This window comes from Bacidia gigantensis, assembly GCF_019456465.1.
Source record: "Bacidia gigantensis strain McMullin 20006 chromosome Unknown contig_156, whole genome shotgun sequence".
In the NCBI taxonomy this organism is placed as follows: domain Eukaryota; kingdom Fungi; phylum Ascomycota; class Lecanoromycetes; order Lecanorales; family Ramalinaceae; genus Bacidia; species Bacidia gigantensis.
The window spans coordinates 849,458-866,963 of record NW_025408594.1 but is presented as its reverse complement, the minus strand read 5'-3'; the positions used below and the strand labels follow the sequence as shown (position 1 = coordinate 866,963).

Sequence of the window (17,506 nt, the reverse complement as noted above, 5' to 3'; positions counted from 1 at the left end):
TTGACACGTCCAGTAAATGTTATCGGTCAAGCAAAATGCGAGTTGGCAGAGGTCTTATATTGGTGTAGGACAGCAAGCTTAATTGAAGTCATCCCAGTCTGGGGGCTAGGGCGAAGAGCGGGACTGTTCCGGCGTGGAATATCGATTCAGTACAGAACTCTCAACAACCTCAGATTAAATCAGCCCTCGGTGGAGGCCCCAGAGCCAGCTATTTTTACTTTATTAATTGCATTGACATCTCTAAGCTGTCATCATTACCTAGGAAATGAACAACACTCAGTTCCGCCGTCTTGTCCTCGATACACCTGTAGCTTCAAAAAACGATGGATCCACACCAGTCGCGACCACAAGGCAAAATGGAGCAACCCCGTCTGCTCTGGGCTCGCGTATGCATTCGAGCATTCCTATGACTCCGTGAGTCCCTCATAATCCACGAAAGGTCAATGAGCTGACTAACAGGTAGACGCTCAGTCGGAGGGATTTCCCATAATGATTTTACCCGTCAACTTGCGGAACGAAATGCCGAGCTTCATGGGACTCAAGCCAAGAAGTCCCGTGCATCTACTGCACCCAAGGGAACTAAGCTGGCATTTGGGTATCAAGATCGAACGAAGACACGGGTATCTGAAGAGGATGATGACAAGGCAATTAGGATCAGAGCCCTTGAGGAAATGGTCAAGCTAGGACAAATGGACGAAACAACCTTTCAAAAGTTGAGAGATGAGATTGTTAGCGGAGACGCCAAGAATACGCATCTTGTGAAAGGTCTCGATTATAGGTTACTCGAAAGGGTCAGGAGGGGCGAAGATGTCCTAGCCGACCAGGGAGACATGGACGATGAAGCTTTGAAGGCAATTGAGCCCAGCTCTGACGTAAATGTTGATAATGAACTCGAGGAGCTTGAGGTGCAGGAGCTCAGTGCTCCTGTGAAAGAGGAAAGGCAAAAGAGAGGTTTAATGGCTCCACCGCCTCCTGTGGCTGGTAAGAAGCGTACAAGAGATGATATTTTGAAGGAACTGAAAGCGGCAAGAGTGGCAGCAGCGGCAGAAGCAAAAGCGCTAAAGCCAAGCCTGGGTTCCAAATTCAAAAGGGTCGGGTCTATGGGGGAACGATCACGGTTAGAGAAGGACGAGCAAGGCCGAGAGATATTGATATTGGTCGACGCTGACGGTAATGTGAAGCGGAAGATGAAGAAGACTAAAACTATAGCACAGCCTCTCACAAACAGTGGTCTGCTCATGCCAGACAAGAGTGTTGCACCATTAGGCATGGAAGTAACTCCGTCGTCACCAGTAGAGGCCCAACCCGAAGATGAATTAGATATATTCGAGGGTGTGGGGACTGACTTCAATCCCTTGGGTGACATCATGAGTGATGAGGTCTTGGACTCCGACGGAGACAATACAGACGAGGGCGAAGTCGGCACGAAAGAGCAACCCATACAGCATGGTGAGAAGCTTTCTGTCGCTACAGAACGGACGGACGCAGAGAATGACCAGGCGCGGAACTATTTCAACGACTCTCGCAAATCAGATGACCCAGCAAGTCAATCTCAGAACATACTCGCAGATCCGACATTTCTCGCTGCATTTAAGAAAGCTTCCAAACTCAAAGTAGGAGCTTCTATGCCTCTGGAGGACGACGAAGATGCAATCAAAATTGCGCGCCATCGGAAGCTGCTCGAATCAGGTGACCGCGATGCTGAAGACATGGATATGGGGTTTGGCAGTAGCCGCTTTCATGATGAGGACGACGTAGAAGAGGGACGGAAGGGCAAGTTGTCTATCTGGGGTCAAAATGAAGGTGATACGGCTAAAGCTGGCAAGGAGAAACGGAAGAGGGGTCCCAAGAAGCGAAAAGGGGATGGAGAAAACGCGTCAGACGTTCTCAAGGTGCTAGAGAGAAGAAAAGGTGAAAAGAGATGAGACTATCCTGGAACAAAATAAACGACTACCCGCACATATGCATTCCTGCTATTCTCCTTGAAAGGATGTGTTCTTGCCAGACTCGCCTTTTAGCTTGGAGTCTTCGTTGGCTTTATCCAAGCTCACCAAAACCTCATGAAAAGATTGGAGGAGTACATTCTCCCTCCATGTGTAAGTTTGTCGAAGTAGCCGATATCCACAAACAGTGAGAATGTGCTGTGTTTCCATAGAAGCCACGGATGATATATCTCAAGGAGGAAGCCTCTCAAGTTCTCCCGAATGCCGTTGTCACGCAATTCAGGAAAGCAGTCCAATCCCCGTTAGGTCTTGCAAAATACTCCATGGACACGAGAACGTGGTGGCACTTTCTCCATTAGTGTCGAGATTGGGCAATTCAATACCTCCGTCAAGTTCTTGAATGCAGAACTCGCGTTACAGCTTGACGTCGACGGGCCATGTTAGCACCAATTGGCCTCTGCGACTTGGCTTTATGGATGAGGTTCCCAGAGTTATGCGGGTTCAAGAGAGCAATAATGTAAAGAATAATACAAGGACGGTCATGAGGATAGTTGGGGTTGGACCAGCTTGACTAGTTGGGGTCAAAGGTAGCTTGGACAAGCTTGGGTAGGTCTGGCTCATCATTGGTCACTTAGGATGCTGACTTTGTGAGTGCCCTGCCCTAGTACCTGGCTACCGATGCAAGCAACCAACGGCGCCCCCCTCGACTGGCTCGCCCCCTCATAATCTTAATGCGCCCTAAAGGCGGTTATGAGATGATGGGATCCAGCAGATTATTGCCTTTATTTGGATCCCCTGACCTCATCGTCAAGCTGGAATAATAATATGGACTAGACCTATGGGTCAGTTCGCCAGCGAGTCTTTTCTCCGACCTCGATCTGTCTGCACAGGCTGAGATGGCGTTCCAAAAGTCCGTGAGTGCAGAGCTAGGGCGGTCGTTTCAGCAGGCTAAGCAGCCATTCTGTCTGTGCGCCCCTTTGCTGGTCGACGCCAACTCCGTCAGGCGACTCGTCTTCTCTCTTACAAAAAACCGAATAATGGAATACTACTGCTGAATGTTAATCGATTGATGACGGACTCGGCGCCTGAAGTAAGGTCGGCGGCTGTCTGTTGATGCTGCTTGATGGTGGATGAGGATGATGGTGATTTGCTCATTTGGCCCAAACACTAGGACTTTCTTCAGCCGAAATTAAATGGCCCCTGCCGTAATCCCATTCAACACGCACTAACCCGTCCTAGTCGCCGCGCCATCCACCCCCAGCGCCCCCTAATGCTCCCTCCTCTTACTCGCCTTTTCTTCTTCCTTTCAACACCCACCGTCGTCGTTCTTGCAAGCCCGTCCGTCGTTCAGTCACTCTTTCCCAACCCTCAGAGCACTCGCTCGTTCCATTCATTTGGTCCTTTGGACCACTTGCAATCGCTCCATCAGAACGGCCCTGGTCGGCTTCAAGCAACAGCAACAACACCAGTGAATAAATAACATTCGAAGATTTCAAATACTATCCTCCAAGCTCAACACAGTGCGGAACATTGAGCTCCAATCCATACGACTCTGCTACTTATTAGTTTTTCTCCTAACATGGTCGTCCTCACTTCAGCTTTACTTTCCCTGCTGCTCCCTGCCGCGGTGCTGGCCAGGCCTAATCAGCATGAAAGGCTGCATATGAAACACAAGCGCCACGGGGATTTCTCTGACATTCACCCAGACGGCATTCATGGCGGTCCACCAACCAACATCTATCCTCACCCCACCGGTACCTCCGGTGCGCCATTCCCGATAGGAAACACAACCACCGTTGCGCCGACCGGCACTGGTACCGGCGCAAGCGTGCCAGGAGGAGTGGTGACAATTTCGTCGGTCATCAGTATCGTTCCGGTGCCCATAAGCAGTGGTCAGTCCGTACCCGCAGAATCACAAGGCGGGAATGGCGGCTCCCCCACGCAGCCAAGCGGGTCTGGTGCGTCTGGTGGACCAGGAGGGAATGGGGGCTCGGGCTCAGGATCTGATCAATGTGGTCCTGCTACTGTCACTGTCACATCTGCGAAGACTGTCACTGTCACAGTGCCAGCCGCTGGTGCCCAATCACAAGGTCCAGCTCCTGTACAGAGCTCTCCATCCTCAAATGAAAGCTCATCGCCGGTTCAGCCGAAACCTGAAGCCAAAGCGGAGACCAAGCCCGAGAGCAAACCTACGACTCAGCCAGAATCCAAGCCTGAGCAGAAGTCCACTGGGAACAGCAGCCCTATCGCAAACACCCAGCCAAAACCTCCGACTGAACAGAAGCAGGAGAAGCCTGCGAGCTCACCTGCAAGCAAGCCAGAGACTAAGCCTGCGGAGGCCTCTACTCAGAACTCAAGCCCCATTGGCTCCAACAACCAACAGTCACCCAGCAAACCCCAGACTGAGCAGAAGAAGGAACAGCCAAAGGTGTCACAGTCCGCACAGCCTAGTCCATCCTCCAAACCGACTGAAGAAAAGAGCTCTCCGTCCGGTGGAAAGAGAGGCATCCTTTACAAGACACTTGATGAAGCCAACGGTATGAAAGGCATGTCATGGGGCTGCAATTGGGACTCTTCCCCCATGCCCGCCGTCGGCCACGCTCAAGGCAGTTTGGATTTCGAATTCGTGCCTCAGCTTTGGGGTCCCGAGGACGTCCACACCAGCATCTGGGCTGCCAACTCCCAGGGAGCCAAATACGTCATGGCCTTCAACGAACCCAACCAGCCCCAGGGCGCTGGTGGGTGCGGTCCCATGGATGCCATTGCTGCGGTTGGTCCTTATGAATCCAATTTCAAGGCCAACAAGGACGCCGGTCAGAAGATTGTCTCACCTTGCGTCAGCAACGAGGCTCACGAATGGCTCGACACCTTCATTAGCGCAACCAGTCTCAAGCCAGACGCCGTTTGCTTCCATTGGTATGGTCAGAACAAAGACGAATTGAAGGGCATCGTCGACACTTTCAAGGATCTGCAGTCGAAGCACGGTGTTCCCGAGCTCTGGCTCTCTGAGTTCGCGGTCAATGGCGGTCTCGCACCTAGTGACATGCAGGATCTGCTCAGCTATCTCGAGAGCAGTGGTGTCGACAGGTATGCCTACAACGCAGAGAAGATGGCTGTCCAAGCGGGTCTCAAGGAGGCTTACCAGGCTATTGCTTCTTTGATTGGGGGCAACTAGATGATTGTATCAATGGCAAAAGGAGAGGTCTGATGGGGAAAGTGATTGGAAAGGAAGGACCTGACGACAACCTTACTCTTTGGTAACTTGGCTTCGTTATGAACGAAAAAGCCTGGAGGGTTGGGTGCCCTTGTGATCTGACAACAATAGAAGGGGCGATGGTGGCCGCGATGTACATTTTTCATTTCCTTGTCTCTGATTATGCATACTCGGCCGGTTAATGGACAAGCTTGCATGGCTGTTTTTTATTGTACAAAGCCAAGTCATCGGTTGTCACGTCAGTGATGAAAATGGAGAACCAAATAACGTGTACAAACTCTACCCTCGTAGGATCGCATTGCACCGTGCCGCTTCCTTCGTTGTAACTAATGTTGTATTGGTTACTTATCAACTTCCATATCTCCGTTTACATGGTGATCTATATTTCCGTTCAACATTTTCCCATTTGCCTCAACCCCGTTAGCATCCGCATGCTTACCCACGTCTTCTTCTTTGAATCCCATACGGTCTACCCGTGTGTCCGTCCCCCCAAGACCCTTTTCCCAAACCCTCACCGTCCTATCAATCCCACAAGTAACAACACAGCCATCACCCCTAGTATCCACCCCCAACACCACGCCGTCATGACCTCTCGCCTCCCCAATCGCCTCCTTACTAACCACATCCCACCAGACCACCCTCCCATCCTCACTCCCACTCAAGACCGCCGCCTTCCTCTCCATCCTCCCGCCCTCCACCATCTCACCCCCATAAGTACCAAAAGCCCCTCCAATCGAGAACTTTTCATTTGCATGGCCCTGGTACGTCTTGACGCATCTGCCCTCCACATAGTTCCACAACCGCACGCAAGCATCCAGTGTCCATGCAAGCACGAATTTCCCATTAGGCGAGAAACGCACGCTGGTCACAGGAGCGTTATCTTCGTGGACGAGAGTTCGTAAGCACTGGCCCGTTGCCGTGTCCCAGATCCGGATCAGGCCGTCGCCTGAGCAGGAGGTTATGAGAGTGCCGTCTTGGCACTAGTTTTATAGGTCTATCAGTTTATGATGAAATTATACGTGATAGGAGAGGAAGGGAGAGGGCGGGGGGGGGAGGTACAAAGTCAACGCCGCCCACTGGGTCGGAGTGGGCAGGTAAGGTACGTAGCGCTTTCCTAGTCCGTACGTCCCAAAGGATCACCGCTTCGTCGTAGGAGCCAGAGACGAGGATGTTGCCTTTGGGGTGGAACGCGAGGCAGTAGATGTAGTGGTGATGACCAAGGAGGGGCTTGGGGTACGGTTTGCCCTGAATGCCACAATGTATCAGCCTTCACAACTCCACTATTGCATGGATCGCCGTAGGAATAGAAAGCTTACTGTTGAGACATTCCACAACCATATAGACTTGTCGTCCGATCCAGATGCGATAGTGTTCGAGTCCGGCGCCCATGCTAGCGCAGATATACCAGCTAAATGGCCCTCCAGTACCTGCAAGCACTTCCCAGTGCTCACTTCCCAGACTCTTATCGTTGCATCGGCAGCTATACACCAGCGTCCGCGTTAGCCACTCGGTGACACCAAACCCCTTAGCCCTTTCCCCTTCCCCAAATTGGGAACCAAAAACAATTAGGCGGGCCTGCACTCACAACAACTGGCGATGCACCTGCCATCTTTACTAAATCTCACCTGCGCTACACCCTTCCCATGACCCCTCAGCACCCTTCGACACCTGTACGGCACGAACACCGCCTCCTGCACAACCTCCCTCATCGCTTCTGGAGCAGGACTCGCAACCGGTGTGCTGATCCTTGAATATTCCGGTGTCTGCGGCGATGCCGGAACCCTCAGCAGTCCGTCCGACCCCAACAGCATTCCCGCGCTGGCATCATGCTGCCGCGCCCTCTCACTAAATGAGCGCCGGTAGGGTTCATTGTGCCGGTAGAAGGTGTGAGGGTTGGCGGTATGGTCGAGCTCGTCGGGTGAAGAATCTGAGACTGGGGAGAAGGAAGGGCGGCGAATGTCCTCCCCTTCTCCCTCCGTCACGGGGGCAGATGGGTGCTGGGGTAGAGAAGGCGTGGAACCATTGCGCGAGAGTATTCGAGGCGTTGGGGGCCCGCTGGCAAGCTCGTCAGGGGAAGGGGAGCGCACAGCTTTTGGGAGGGATTGTGGTGGTTCCGGGGGACTAATTCGGCGGCGCTTTGAGGCTCGTGTTGCGCGGGTCTCAATGGTGCCGTCCATTTTGCGAGGGAGCAGGGAATTGGATGGATTTGAAGTTATCCCTAAACCTCGAAGCTCGTTGGCTGAGACGCGATTCCTCTTGGCGGCACGTGATCGTGGATTCATGATGGCTTTCGCTGCCAGACCTTGCCATTGCCCTCTTGTGATCTCGTCCATCTTTTTATGTTAGCGACCCGTATGTAATAGTGATCTAATTTCGTTTGTGTTGTATGAATGTTTTCAAACCATTCTGTGTCAAGATGGTGTTAGTCCATTTCAACAGTGTCATTCACTTTCGCCCTCACGCATTGGTGCATGGCTATTTACAACAATCAGGCATGAGCTACATTTCAATCTGATGGAATATGTCTGCTACGAAGTGAATGCCAACGTAGCATATGATTACTATGCAGGAAAGCGTGAGGAGCACTTCTGCAGCTAACCGGGCTGATATTTACTTTTCAAATCCGCCTTCTATCGAGGTAATAACATACAATGTCTTTGGCCTGAGAGTCATATCGAAGTACAGGCGCGAGCGCTGCCAGGAGATCGGACACGTCCTTGCTTCCCGTTTTCCCCCAGCAGATATCGTAGCTCTCCAAGAATGCTGGACTCAGGAGGATTATCAGTCTATCCATTCCCAGACGAAGGAAGTTCTCCCATACGCGAAGTACTACTTCAGTGGCATCTTCGGCGGCGGCCTGGCCATTCTGTCCAGATGGCCGATTGAGGAGTCCAGCATGTTCAGATATCCACTCAACGGGCGACCTACCGCATTCTGGAGAGGGGACTGGTATGTAGGCAAAGGCGTGGCTTCTGCACGAATCCGGATCGGTCCCCAACCGAAAGATATCGTGGAGGTCTTCTGCACGCATTTACATGCGCCCTACGAAAGCGAACCTCATGACTCCTACATCTGTCATCGAACAGCTCAGGCATGGGAGATTGCCAAGCTGATGCGTGGAGCTGCTGAAAGGGGTCATCTGGTCTTAGGACTTGGAGACTTTAACATGCTGCCATCGTCATTTGCTCATCGCTTAATAGAGGCACATGCGCCCGTGAAGGATGCGTGGAGATTGCTTCATCCAGAGTCTTCATTAGGTCCAGTAAATCACCCAGAAGAGAAGCAGCGAGGGCGAAAAATGCCCACCGCGGCATTCAATCTATCGGAAAACGGGACTGCGAGTGATGGCATCACCAACACGTGGCGATGGTCGAAGCAAGAGCAACAAAAGCTCTTCAAAGGCCATAGACCTGCGGTCGACGATACATGGCCCGACCCAAAGGCCAAGCGCCTTGATTACATTTTCGTCGGTAGCCAGCCTCCACCCGATACCTTGCACGGGCACAAATGGGGAGTACTGGATATCAAGGTCGGCATGACGGAGCGCCATCCGGCCCTTGGCTGTTCTCTGAGCGATCACTTTTCTGTTGAGGCAACCTTGGGTCGCCGAGAGGCTGAAGAATCAGCTGCAAGTGAACAACCCAGCGCTACTAAACTTGATCCGTCCTTTTACGACACCATACTCTCAATGATATCTACGTACCACACACGTGAGCTGAAGCAACGACGTTGGCGCTTGAGGCACTTTGGTCTATCTGTCGTCACTTCCCTTAGCTGCCTAATTGCAATTTGGTGGTCACCCAGGAATTTTGTTTCCTTCCTGTTGATGATTCTCAGTACATTCGGACTGGGTGCCGGTATTGTTGACGGTTTGATTGGTGGTCTCTTCGTAGGCTCTGAGATACGGGCTCTCAAGGAGTTTCAGTGGGAGATCACGAATGCTAAGGCTACGCGGAGCAAAAGTGGCGAAGGCAAACACTTTCACTCGGATCAAAACCAAGTCACGAAGGAAGGCTGAACCTAGAACCTTTGCAGTGGGGCGTTTCTCTAGTTTCTCTTTATAGGATGATGGCGCGGATGACTGTGACGTCTTTCTAAGTGAGAGCAGCTAGCCAGCGCAAATCTTCACCTTGTCTTCATGAGATCAGCGCAGTGTAACTCCGAGGCTTCCCGAGAATGAGAGCCGCCATCAACACGCCATCAATTGCGGAAAGTACAACAGGTTCCAAGACTCATTGTCATGGGGAAATGCGCTCTTGGTTCGCTGCGTCTGCACATGGAAAGGAAGGGTGCAAATGGAGAGAGAGATATTTGAATTCAAACAGCAGCTGAGGAAGATCCGTCTCCTGTCAGAAGTCACCGAGATGCTCGGAGCACCACCAGGCCGTGAGCGAGCGAGTGCGTTCTTAAAGAAACGAGAATACTCTTACACCAACGTTCAGGTCGTGAATCATACAATACAAACAATCCCAAGAAGCCCAAGAAGCCCACTTCCTTTCTGTCGCAATAGCAGGTATACATCTCAGTCAAAGATACCAATTCTACCACGTAGAGAATTACCGTAATTATGTTTAGTGTGTTCCACCTTGGTGACATTAGGACATGTTCCAAACCCATCCTGCCCCCAAGACTCGAACTGTCGTGTCCAGATTCATAATCATAAAGTCTCCCATCCACCATTATTCAACTCGGCCTCTAACTTCCTTGCAATCATCGTTGGAATACCTTGCTGTAGCCACACGTCTCTCAAGAGCTTATCGTACCGTTTTTGATTCAGGGTCAATTGCCTTCCTCTTCGCAAGCCTGGATCAGGCTCTCCAAATTTATCCAGATATGGTGCGAGGTTCCAGCTACCGTTCTGGTTGTGGAGATAGAGCACAGTGCATTTCCTAATATTGAGGAACAAGCCCACCTTTACGCAGCATCTGATTTACACATGGTCAGTCATTGGATGCCCTCGGGGGAAGTAGTGGAGAATAAAGGCAGGGGAGGTATGAGAAAACTTACTTCAGCATGTGTTGGAAGCAGCCGCCTTTCCCTTGCTTACTCGTGCAGCATAGAGCTTGCCCACAGAAGATGTCACCGCAGAAAATACATAGATTAGGGTCTTCCAACCGGCCACCCGTCGTCGGACAACGTCGCCGAGTTGCCTCATACGTTAGCGTATCAAAGTGTTTTGGAAGGCCAATAAGCTCATAGATAGCTGGATGCCTAGGTTTGAACGATTCGTAGACCGACTGAGCAAAAGATGCTCGGTCATCGCTTGCATGTAGCGACTGCTCATTACTGCCTCTAGTGTATCGCCAAAAGTCGAGCCATCCCGCTGTTACATTCTGGAGTATGGTAGGAGGGTACTCGTTCTGGCCTATCGAAAGGAAAATCTCGGATAGCGTAGGAAGTTGAAGGAGATGGGTGAGTCTTTCAAGCTCTGAGAGTCCTACACTGGAAGATTCGGGCTCGCTGTCGGGAAAATTTACACTGTATCGCACATGTGCCAATATGGTAACTTTGCGGAGGAAGGTCAGAGCATACCTCGAGACTGCTCTGTACAACAATGAATACCACTCTGGAGATGAAGGCAGCCCTATAACATCCTCCCAATGCCCATCATGATCAGCATGAGTGGGAACATTAGGCAGACTGTAATGATATAATTGATGCAGGAAATGCTGGAGGGCTGTTTGCTGCGAACTTGAGATGCGGTAGGACGATATCGATTCATTACCTTCGTAGCATGCTTGGAACGTAGCAGGTGAGGTTGCAAGATACAGTGCCACTTTCACAGTCTCGAGCGTGTAGCACAGACGAAGAAGATGTCCAAATTCGAAGTTGAAGACAGGTGCGAGAGTGAATGTGCATTCAACCAATAGAGCGAAAGCATCGTACACGAAAACGGAGGGTTCCTTTCGCTGTAGCGATCCTGTCGCATCGTTCTCAACATGAGGGTGGCCGTTGAAAAGCTGGAATAGCTGCGATCTGGTGATGTCCGAAACCTCTGATGCGATCATGTTCGGTTCTCCTGCTGCCTTCACACCGAGCGCTGTGTAAGACGAAACGGTCTCGGCGAAGATTCGTAGGTGCGTCAGGACAGAGAGAGGCATCTTTTCGATCAGAGTTTGACCAAGCTCGGACTGAACACCTCGCTGGGCGATCTCTGCACTGGTAATTGATTCTCCAAGTATCCTAGCAAGTGTATCTATATTACTAAGTCTTCGGCAAGCAGCCGAATTTACTTCTGGAGCTACCGCAAAACGGGAGGGCAAGTGGTTCGTTATCATTGTATCCTTAAGACGGCTATACACTACCATGAGCTCGCTCGCTTGGGTGGCGTCCCCAGTCGAGTGCCGATCAGGTGACCGTAAGTTCTCAGCATTTGACTGCCAAAGCCCTGGCATTCCAGAGAAGAAGGAGCGAGAGGAAACCTGCGGAGAAATTGGTGATTTCAGAGACTCTTGCGAGAGAGTGGAAACGTTGTTGGCTATTGATGAGATCATAGATGCCGAAATGTATCTGGCAGAGAGTTCCTGCAAGCGCTCGTTGTCTGACCGTCCCTCCTGAGTTTTGAAGAATCTTGACACTGTGACTCCGACTCGAGATGAGAGCCACTCCTCAAAGCTATCCTGACAGTGCAAGATGGAATTAGACACTTCCTCCTTACTTCTCCAGATTATGGGCAGGAAGGCATTGCCAAGAGCCTTGCACAATGGGCAGACAAATTCCTTGAGATCCGTACGCTCTGGATGCTGTCGTGCAATCTGGTGGTTTTGTCGAACTTGAGTAGCACTACAGTACATTTCAAAACAGGAATAATGCATGATATGCCCACAGCCTGTCGATACTGGACCTCGAATAGTGAGGTGAGACGGAAAGCCACTAGCAAGCCCTTGATGTTCCTTCGTAACCTCACGCCCGTCTGCGGATCGCTTAGTGACGTGACTTAGGTTTGAGCCAGCAATTCCAAAGGGCCGTAGATCTTCGGCAGCTTGATCTAGGTTATCAGGGGTTTTCAAAACCTCAGCGAGGGCAGCAGGATCTTTTACGTCGGTGTTGCGGAAGACATTGCTATTCATAATCAAGCCGAATGTTCCATAAAGACGGGCATCATTAGTCTCCTCCTGACACAGGATACAATTTCCCGCAGGAAATTTCCAAACCTGGTTCTGGTCTTCCGAGCTGATCCCGAGGGTTGTATCATCCTCGTCGTCCCATTCAGCAAGATCCTGGTTCTTGAGGAAATTCTGCTGCTGCTGCTGAAATTGGGCCATAACTCTCGCTTGTCGGTCCAAAGCTTGCTGTTTCTTTAATTTTCGTGCTTCTCGTTGCCTTGCTTCTTGTTCGTCCTCGCCGGGTGTCATCGGTGCATCTACGCCAAGGTTCTCTACAGACAACTCGCCAATGATTCGAGAAGCGGCCGATTCGAAAGTCGCCGGCTGCCTTTGTCGAATTCGCCTTAAGATGAGACGTATTTGGGGATGACATAACCTGAGATCGGAAGTTTCCAACATCTTAACAAGAAGGTCGAAGATGGTCATGCCAAGCTCTGATCTTATCTCGAGAGCATTCGAAATAAAAGAATCTTCTGTGCCTTGTCCTGTCGGTGAAGAATCTGTTTCTTGTGAATTGTCCTCTATGACTGCAATCAAGACCAGGTGTAGGACAACATGAAGATAGGCCTCTATTCTGGTGCTTGGTATGTCAGGCATCTTGTGAGTGTTTGAGCTCACGAACAAAGAATGAAAAACTATCTGTGAAAAAAGAGGCGATCTCGTGAATTGCGCTATATGCTGAAATATGCCGTGGTGTATTTTCACTAGTCTTGGTTCGTACACAACCTCTATTGCTGGCTTGCCGTACTGCTTGGAGATCCAATTACGGTATGTGTTCTCAGCCTCGTCCCGCTGGTTTTTAGTGTAATGGGCGGCATAGGGATCAATCTCCGCAAGGAATTGTGGCTTCAATTCGAAAGTGCCAGTGTCTGACAGACCTTCCGGGGGCTTGAAGGATGTCATCTCATCGAGGATATCCGAGAAAACCTCTAAATCAGTCGATTTGTCGGCAAAGCGCTGATCTAGCTCAGAGAATGAGAGTGGCTTAAAGCAAAGAATGTGAGCAACGTCGCGACGTATTGCTGCGGCTCTGGCACTCTCCGCACTCTCGTGATGCTGCAAGGAAGTTCGATCACTTAGCAAAACTATGAACAGGTGTATAAAATCCTCCGCAACGTCCAATTGCTGGTTAACTTCAAAGCCCTCTCTGATTGTATAAATACCTCTCATCCATTGATCTAGAGCAAAACGATCGATCATCGATGCGAGAACTCGACTGCAGTCACAAACGACAAGAGCGGTTTGAAGAAGGAAGATATCGCGATGGTGCGCCAAATCTCGATGCGCCAGACCTCGATACGTGTTCATTTGATGGCGAAGGCTAAGACCATTGCGCACCCACATGCCCGCTTTCATTTGAGCTAACCATGCGCACACCCTCAAGGGGAAGTCAAACACGGCCATGAGATAATCTTCTGATGTCTGACTTGTTACAAGAGCTCTGTATGGTGGGGGCTCTTGGAGTTCTTGAAGCTCGAATGTGAGCAGACTCTTGAGTCTTTGCAACGGCATACCTTTGCCACAGTCAACTAGCCAGGACAGCATGTAATGGAGTGGGTGATGAAAACTGATCGCCTCTGTCTCCACAAGAAAATCCACAACCAAATGACTGTTGAGTGGGTCGGTAGCGCGCTCAAAGTAGTACAGTTCCAGTTCTTTGAAGCGAGTCTCACGTCTGATCTCCGCCTGATCAAATCTGACTCGTTCTCCCCCATTGAATTGATTATGACCGCTTTCGCGACCAATCGTATTGCGCGGTAAAGATTCTCATGGTCTTTGAGGCTTTCCTGTATCTTGAATATCTCGGAAAATTGTCGTACGAGCTTATTGACTTCTTTCGTGAGGATCTGAGCAGATATCCAGATGTCATTTTCGTACTCTACGTGGTCACCGACCGCCCTCATATTTGGGCAGATGCCTTGAGGAAGTCTGATCAGATCCAAAAACTGAAGTTGGTATCTTTCTTGCGTCCGCAACTCGTTCTGGACGTACTCCGCGCAAAACATATACTTCAGATCGGCGAAAAAGTGATACATGCGCCTATTGTGCACGGAATTATTCTCCGATGCCATTGAATCATCCACGGATACTTGCCACGGCTGCAAGACGGCGCGTTGAGTTAAGAAGGTGTATAACATAGACATCAAGGTGGTTAAAAAGTTCCCGCGTTCAATAACTTCCTGTGTCACTGAAGGGGTGGTGTAATGTTTGTACAGAGAGATTGATGATTGAAAGATCGGGTTCGCGATCTGCAATTAGATAGAGCTGACCGAGAACGCTGTAAAGACCGGCTAAACGTAGCCCAAATATGCGTTTTGTCTCCCGAGTAGCAATCAACGTTGAGATGTACAAGTCGCGAAGGTCGACCCTCACCTTTTTCCAGAGTCGCAGATCATATAGTAGGAGCCAATCGAGACGAATTCGTCGAAGTAGATCTTCTTGAACAGACATGGAATCGCCTGGTGCAAATTGGTCGGGTTGTTCCAGCCAGTATCCTGGTGGTCGCGGTTGCGTCTTTTTCCGAGCTACCTTTGGGGTCGAGGGTATGGATACATTGGTCTTTGAGGTAAAAGGTGCAAAGGAAATGTTTGCAAAAGACCCACTAATCTGCGATCCTATAGAGAGGTTCCGAGAATGTTGATGTACAGGAGCAGGTGGTGGGGGAGGTGGTGGGGGAGGGTAACCAGCAAATGTGGCTTCAGACAACTCAGCGCCATCTTCCATGTCATTTGGCGCTCGCATTTCCTGGTCCCTGCTCGCACCCGTATTTGCAGAGGTCATGATATCTAAATCCATCTGATCGACGCCCACAGACTCCTCAGTGACCGAATGCTGGAAATCTTCGTCTTCTTCTTCGTCGTCTTCTTCCGCGTCATTATTTACAGAGTCAGTATCGCTGTCTTCTCGAGCCAATCTCGTAGTCCAACCTCGTAATATCTGCTGCCGACGAAGAAAACTGCTGCTGCTGTGTTCTTCAATCTCATGGTCGTCCAGGCCGCCTTTACCAATGTGCTTGTTGGATCCTGTACTTCCTAAACGCCACGGCTTGAGTAGTTCATCACATACAGTCTGCGTAAGGATATCATGATGTGGACCGACACTGCATCCTGCGATATCGTTGAGCCATTCAATTATGGTACCACACATCTGTTCTCTGAAGGTGTCCCGAGACGAACGTATGGTCACCGTGATCTTGATCTGCTCTATGATCTTTGCAATCTTCAGGAGGCGTGGTATATTGTCTGAATGTTCGACAACGCTCCTTCCATAATCGTTGGCCTCAGCTGCGCGCTGCCGCCCAAATGCGCGCTTCTGTTTGCAAGCTCGAGCTACCTGTTGCTCTACTTCGATTACAGTATGCTTTTCATCATTCCAGAGGACTAATGAGTATTCTGGGCTTGGATCTTCGGGCTCATCATACCAAGCAGAACTTAGTCGTGATTGGCTCTCGTCTTGCTCAATAGTCTCAGCTGTTTTGGGTAATCTCAGGTTTTCAGGCGAGCAGGCTATGACATCAATCACGTAATCTAAAGCGCGACCAATGGTCATTTTGATACACTCCAAGAGCTCTTCTGGCAGGGCTGGCACCTGGGCTTGTTTTCCGGCCTTCTTCGACTTGTGAGCGGTATGAATGGCGCATTCCACCGGTATTTTCCAAGCCTCAGCATCTCCGCAGTCACAGCAGCCAGTGTTACCCATGGAGATGGACTGATTCACGATGTGTCCTGTATGGTCTGAAGCTTCGAAACAGCGAGTACAAAGGACCGCTGTGTCATCCGTTGTGCAAGTTTTGCACCGAAAAACTGAGTCGCCCGCTTTGAATATATGTCCACAAGCTTTTCCCCTCGCTGCTTCCGTGTATTCCATATCTTCCGACAATCCTTGTGCTTTCGAGAGATTCCATTCCTCCCCTGGCCCAGGCTCTCGGCCATGAAATAGTGCCTGCAAGTATTCATCATTGTTCGCAACGAGCGAAGTGAAGAGAGTCCGCTGAAGCGCCTGGCTAGCTTGGCCAGTATAACGTAGAAAATGTTGGTAGGGGAAGGCGCGGAGCGTTTGACAAAGCTGGATTTCTCGATCTGTTAGATGCATAATTGAAGGTGGATGGTCATCGTTATCAGACGCCGCCTCGGTGTGGAAGACGTAGGCCACGAAACCTCGGAAACTTATTTAAGTTTCTTTGATTTTGCTTGGCTGTCGGTGACGAACATTTGCGGAAAGAAGCACCTGGACCTCGATGATGAAGAAGTTTTACGATGATTACCTGACTGAATGTGTTTTAAGGCTTGGCCGATGCCGCTTGTACATACTTATGTTTTGCCCTACAATCCTGCCTGCTGATACAACTTGAAGAGGTCTCACGTAGAATGGCAGAGCTTCTCGAGCTCCTTTGAGATCACGATTAATGCAATATACAAGCATGCCTCTTTGCGCATCAACACCGCTGTGACAATACTATGCTTGTGACCAGATACTTTCAAGACTCCAGATGCTATGCAGCATCCCTTTCACAACGTATCATATACAGTAATCTGTATTCCCATACCCCACATCCCTCGCTCATCTTCGTATTCCATCTAGTCTTCCTCACCCTCAACGTATTTGTGGCGTATGTCTTTCCATTGCCGCTAGAGAGAGGTCAGAAAGGCAGACACCAAATTGTCCCATATCGTCAACAATTTACTAACCCCTCTATTATTCCAATCCCAAAACCTCGTCAAGGATTGATCAAAGCCACTGTGCTTCGTCTTAGTATTGATTCATAGCAACGCATCGCACTCCCCACTCGCTCACACTTCAAAAAGAAAAGCACCGGCAAAGACTGTTGTAAGGAAGACGGTATTTCGGCGAAATATGGTGCTTCAGCTAATTAGCCAGCTCTCTGGGAGTCAAGTAGCGATGAGATACTTGTAGACGCTGCTTGCGATCTGTGTCTCAATCTAGATCAGCACATGTAGCATTACCCTGGAATCTGAGGATTCAGTCACTTACGCCAGCCATAATAGAGCCTAATACCTATGCGATGATCTTAAGTTTGTCTCTTAATTGGTTGATCAGATTGGAAACATTTCTAACATTTGGGGTCCTCAACATTACCAAGGCTTGCCAAGACTTGGTAGCATTTCACATCATGAGAGCGCATTCCTTGTTTTGGTAATCTAAATGTTACTTACTACGGATCGAGGATGGCTTGATTATTTCACCATGAAGGTTCGATAACGACAGCTTGCCTGCGGAGACCG

At 50.1% G+C, this 17,506-nt stretch overlaps 6 protein-coding genes across 6 annotated transcripts; 3 read left to right on the top strand and 3 right to left on the bottom strand.

Annotated features, from left to right (window-relative positions):
- Positions 1-265: 265 nt before the first annotated feature.
- On the top strand, positions 266-1,925 carry KY384_002529 (uncharacterized protein; the record flags this gene model as incomplete). Its single annotated transcript, XM_044811052.1, has 2 exons — positions 266-414; positions 464-1,925. 2 exons carry the CDS (start codon positions 266-268, stop codon positions 1,923-1,925), a joined length of 1,611 nt encoding a protein of 536 aa, XP_044671935.1.
- A 1,597-nt stretch (positions 1,926-3,522) lies between these two features.
- On the top strand, positions 3,523-5,118 carry KY384_002528 (uncharacterized protein; the record flags this gene model as incomplete). The annotated part of the gene is made up of 1 exon (XM_044811051.1): positions 3,523-5,118. The coding sequence occupies one exon, from the start codon at positions 3,523-3,525 to the stop codon at positions 5,116-5,118; it is 1,596 nt and encodes a 531-aa protein (XP_044671934.1).
- Positions 5,119-5,498: 380 nt separating this feature from the next.
- On the bottom strand, positions 5,499-7,490 carry KY384_002527 (uncharacterized protein; the record flags this gene model as incomplete). Its single annotated transcript, XM_044811050.1, has 4 exons — positions 5,499-6,137; positions 6,217-6,402; positions 6,474-6,618; positions 6,760-7,490. 4 exons carry the CDS (start codon positions 7,488-7,490, stop codon positions 5,499-5,501), a joined length of 1,701 nt encoding a protein of 566 aa, XP_044671933.1.
- A 221-nt stretch (positions 7,491-7,711) lies between these two features.
- On the top strand, positions 7,712-9,175 carry KY384_002526 (uncharacterized protein; the record flags this gene model as incomplete). Its single annotated transcript, XM_044811049.1, has 1 exon — positions 7,712-9,175. One exon carries the CDS (start codon positions 7,712-7,714, stop codon positions 9,173-9,175), a length of 1,464 nt encoding a protein of 487 aa, XP_044671932.1.
- A 639-nt stretch (positions 9,176-9,814) lies between these two features.
- Positions 9,815-13,667, bottom strand: KY384_002525 (uncharacterized protein; the record flags this gene model as incomplete). Its single annotated transcript, XM_044811048.1, has 2 exons — positions 9,815-10,046; positions 10,165-13,667. 2 exons carry the CDS (start codon positions 13,665-13,667, stop codon positions 9,815-9,817), a joined length of 3,735 nt encoding a protein of 1,244 aa, XP_044671931.1.
- Positions 13,668-13,792: 125 nt separating this feature from the next.
- On the bottom strand, positions 13,793-16,355 carry KY384_002524 (uncharacterized protein; the record flags this gene model as incomplete). Its single annotated transcript, XM_044811047.1, has 2 exons — positions 13,793-14,512; positions 14,637-16,355. 2 exons carry the CDS (start codon positions 16,353-16,355, stop codon positions 13,793-13,795), a joined length of 2,439 nt encoding a protein of 812 aa, XP_044671930.1.
- Between the last annotated feature and the right edge of the window lie 1,151 nt (positions 16,356-17,506).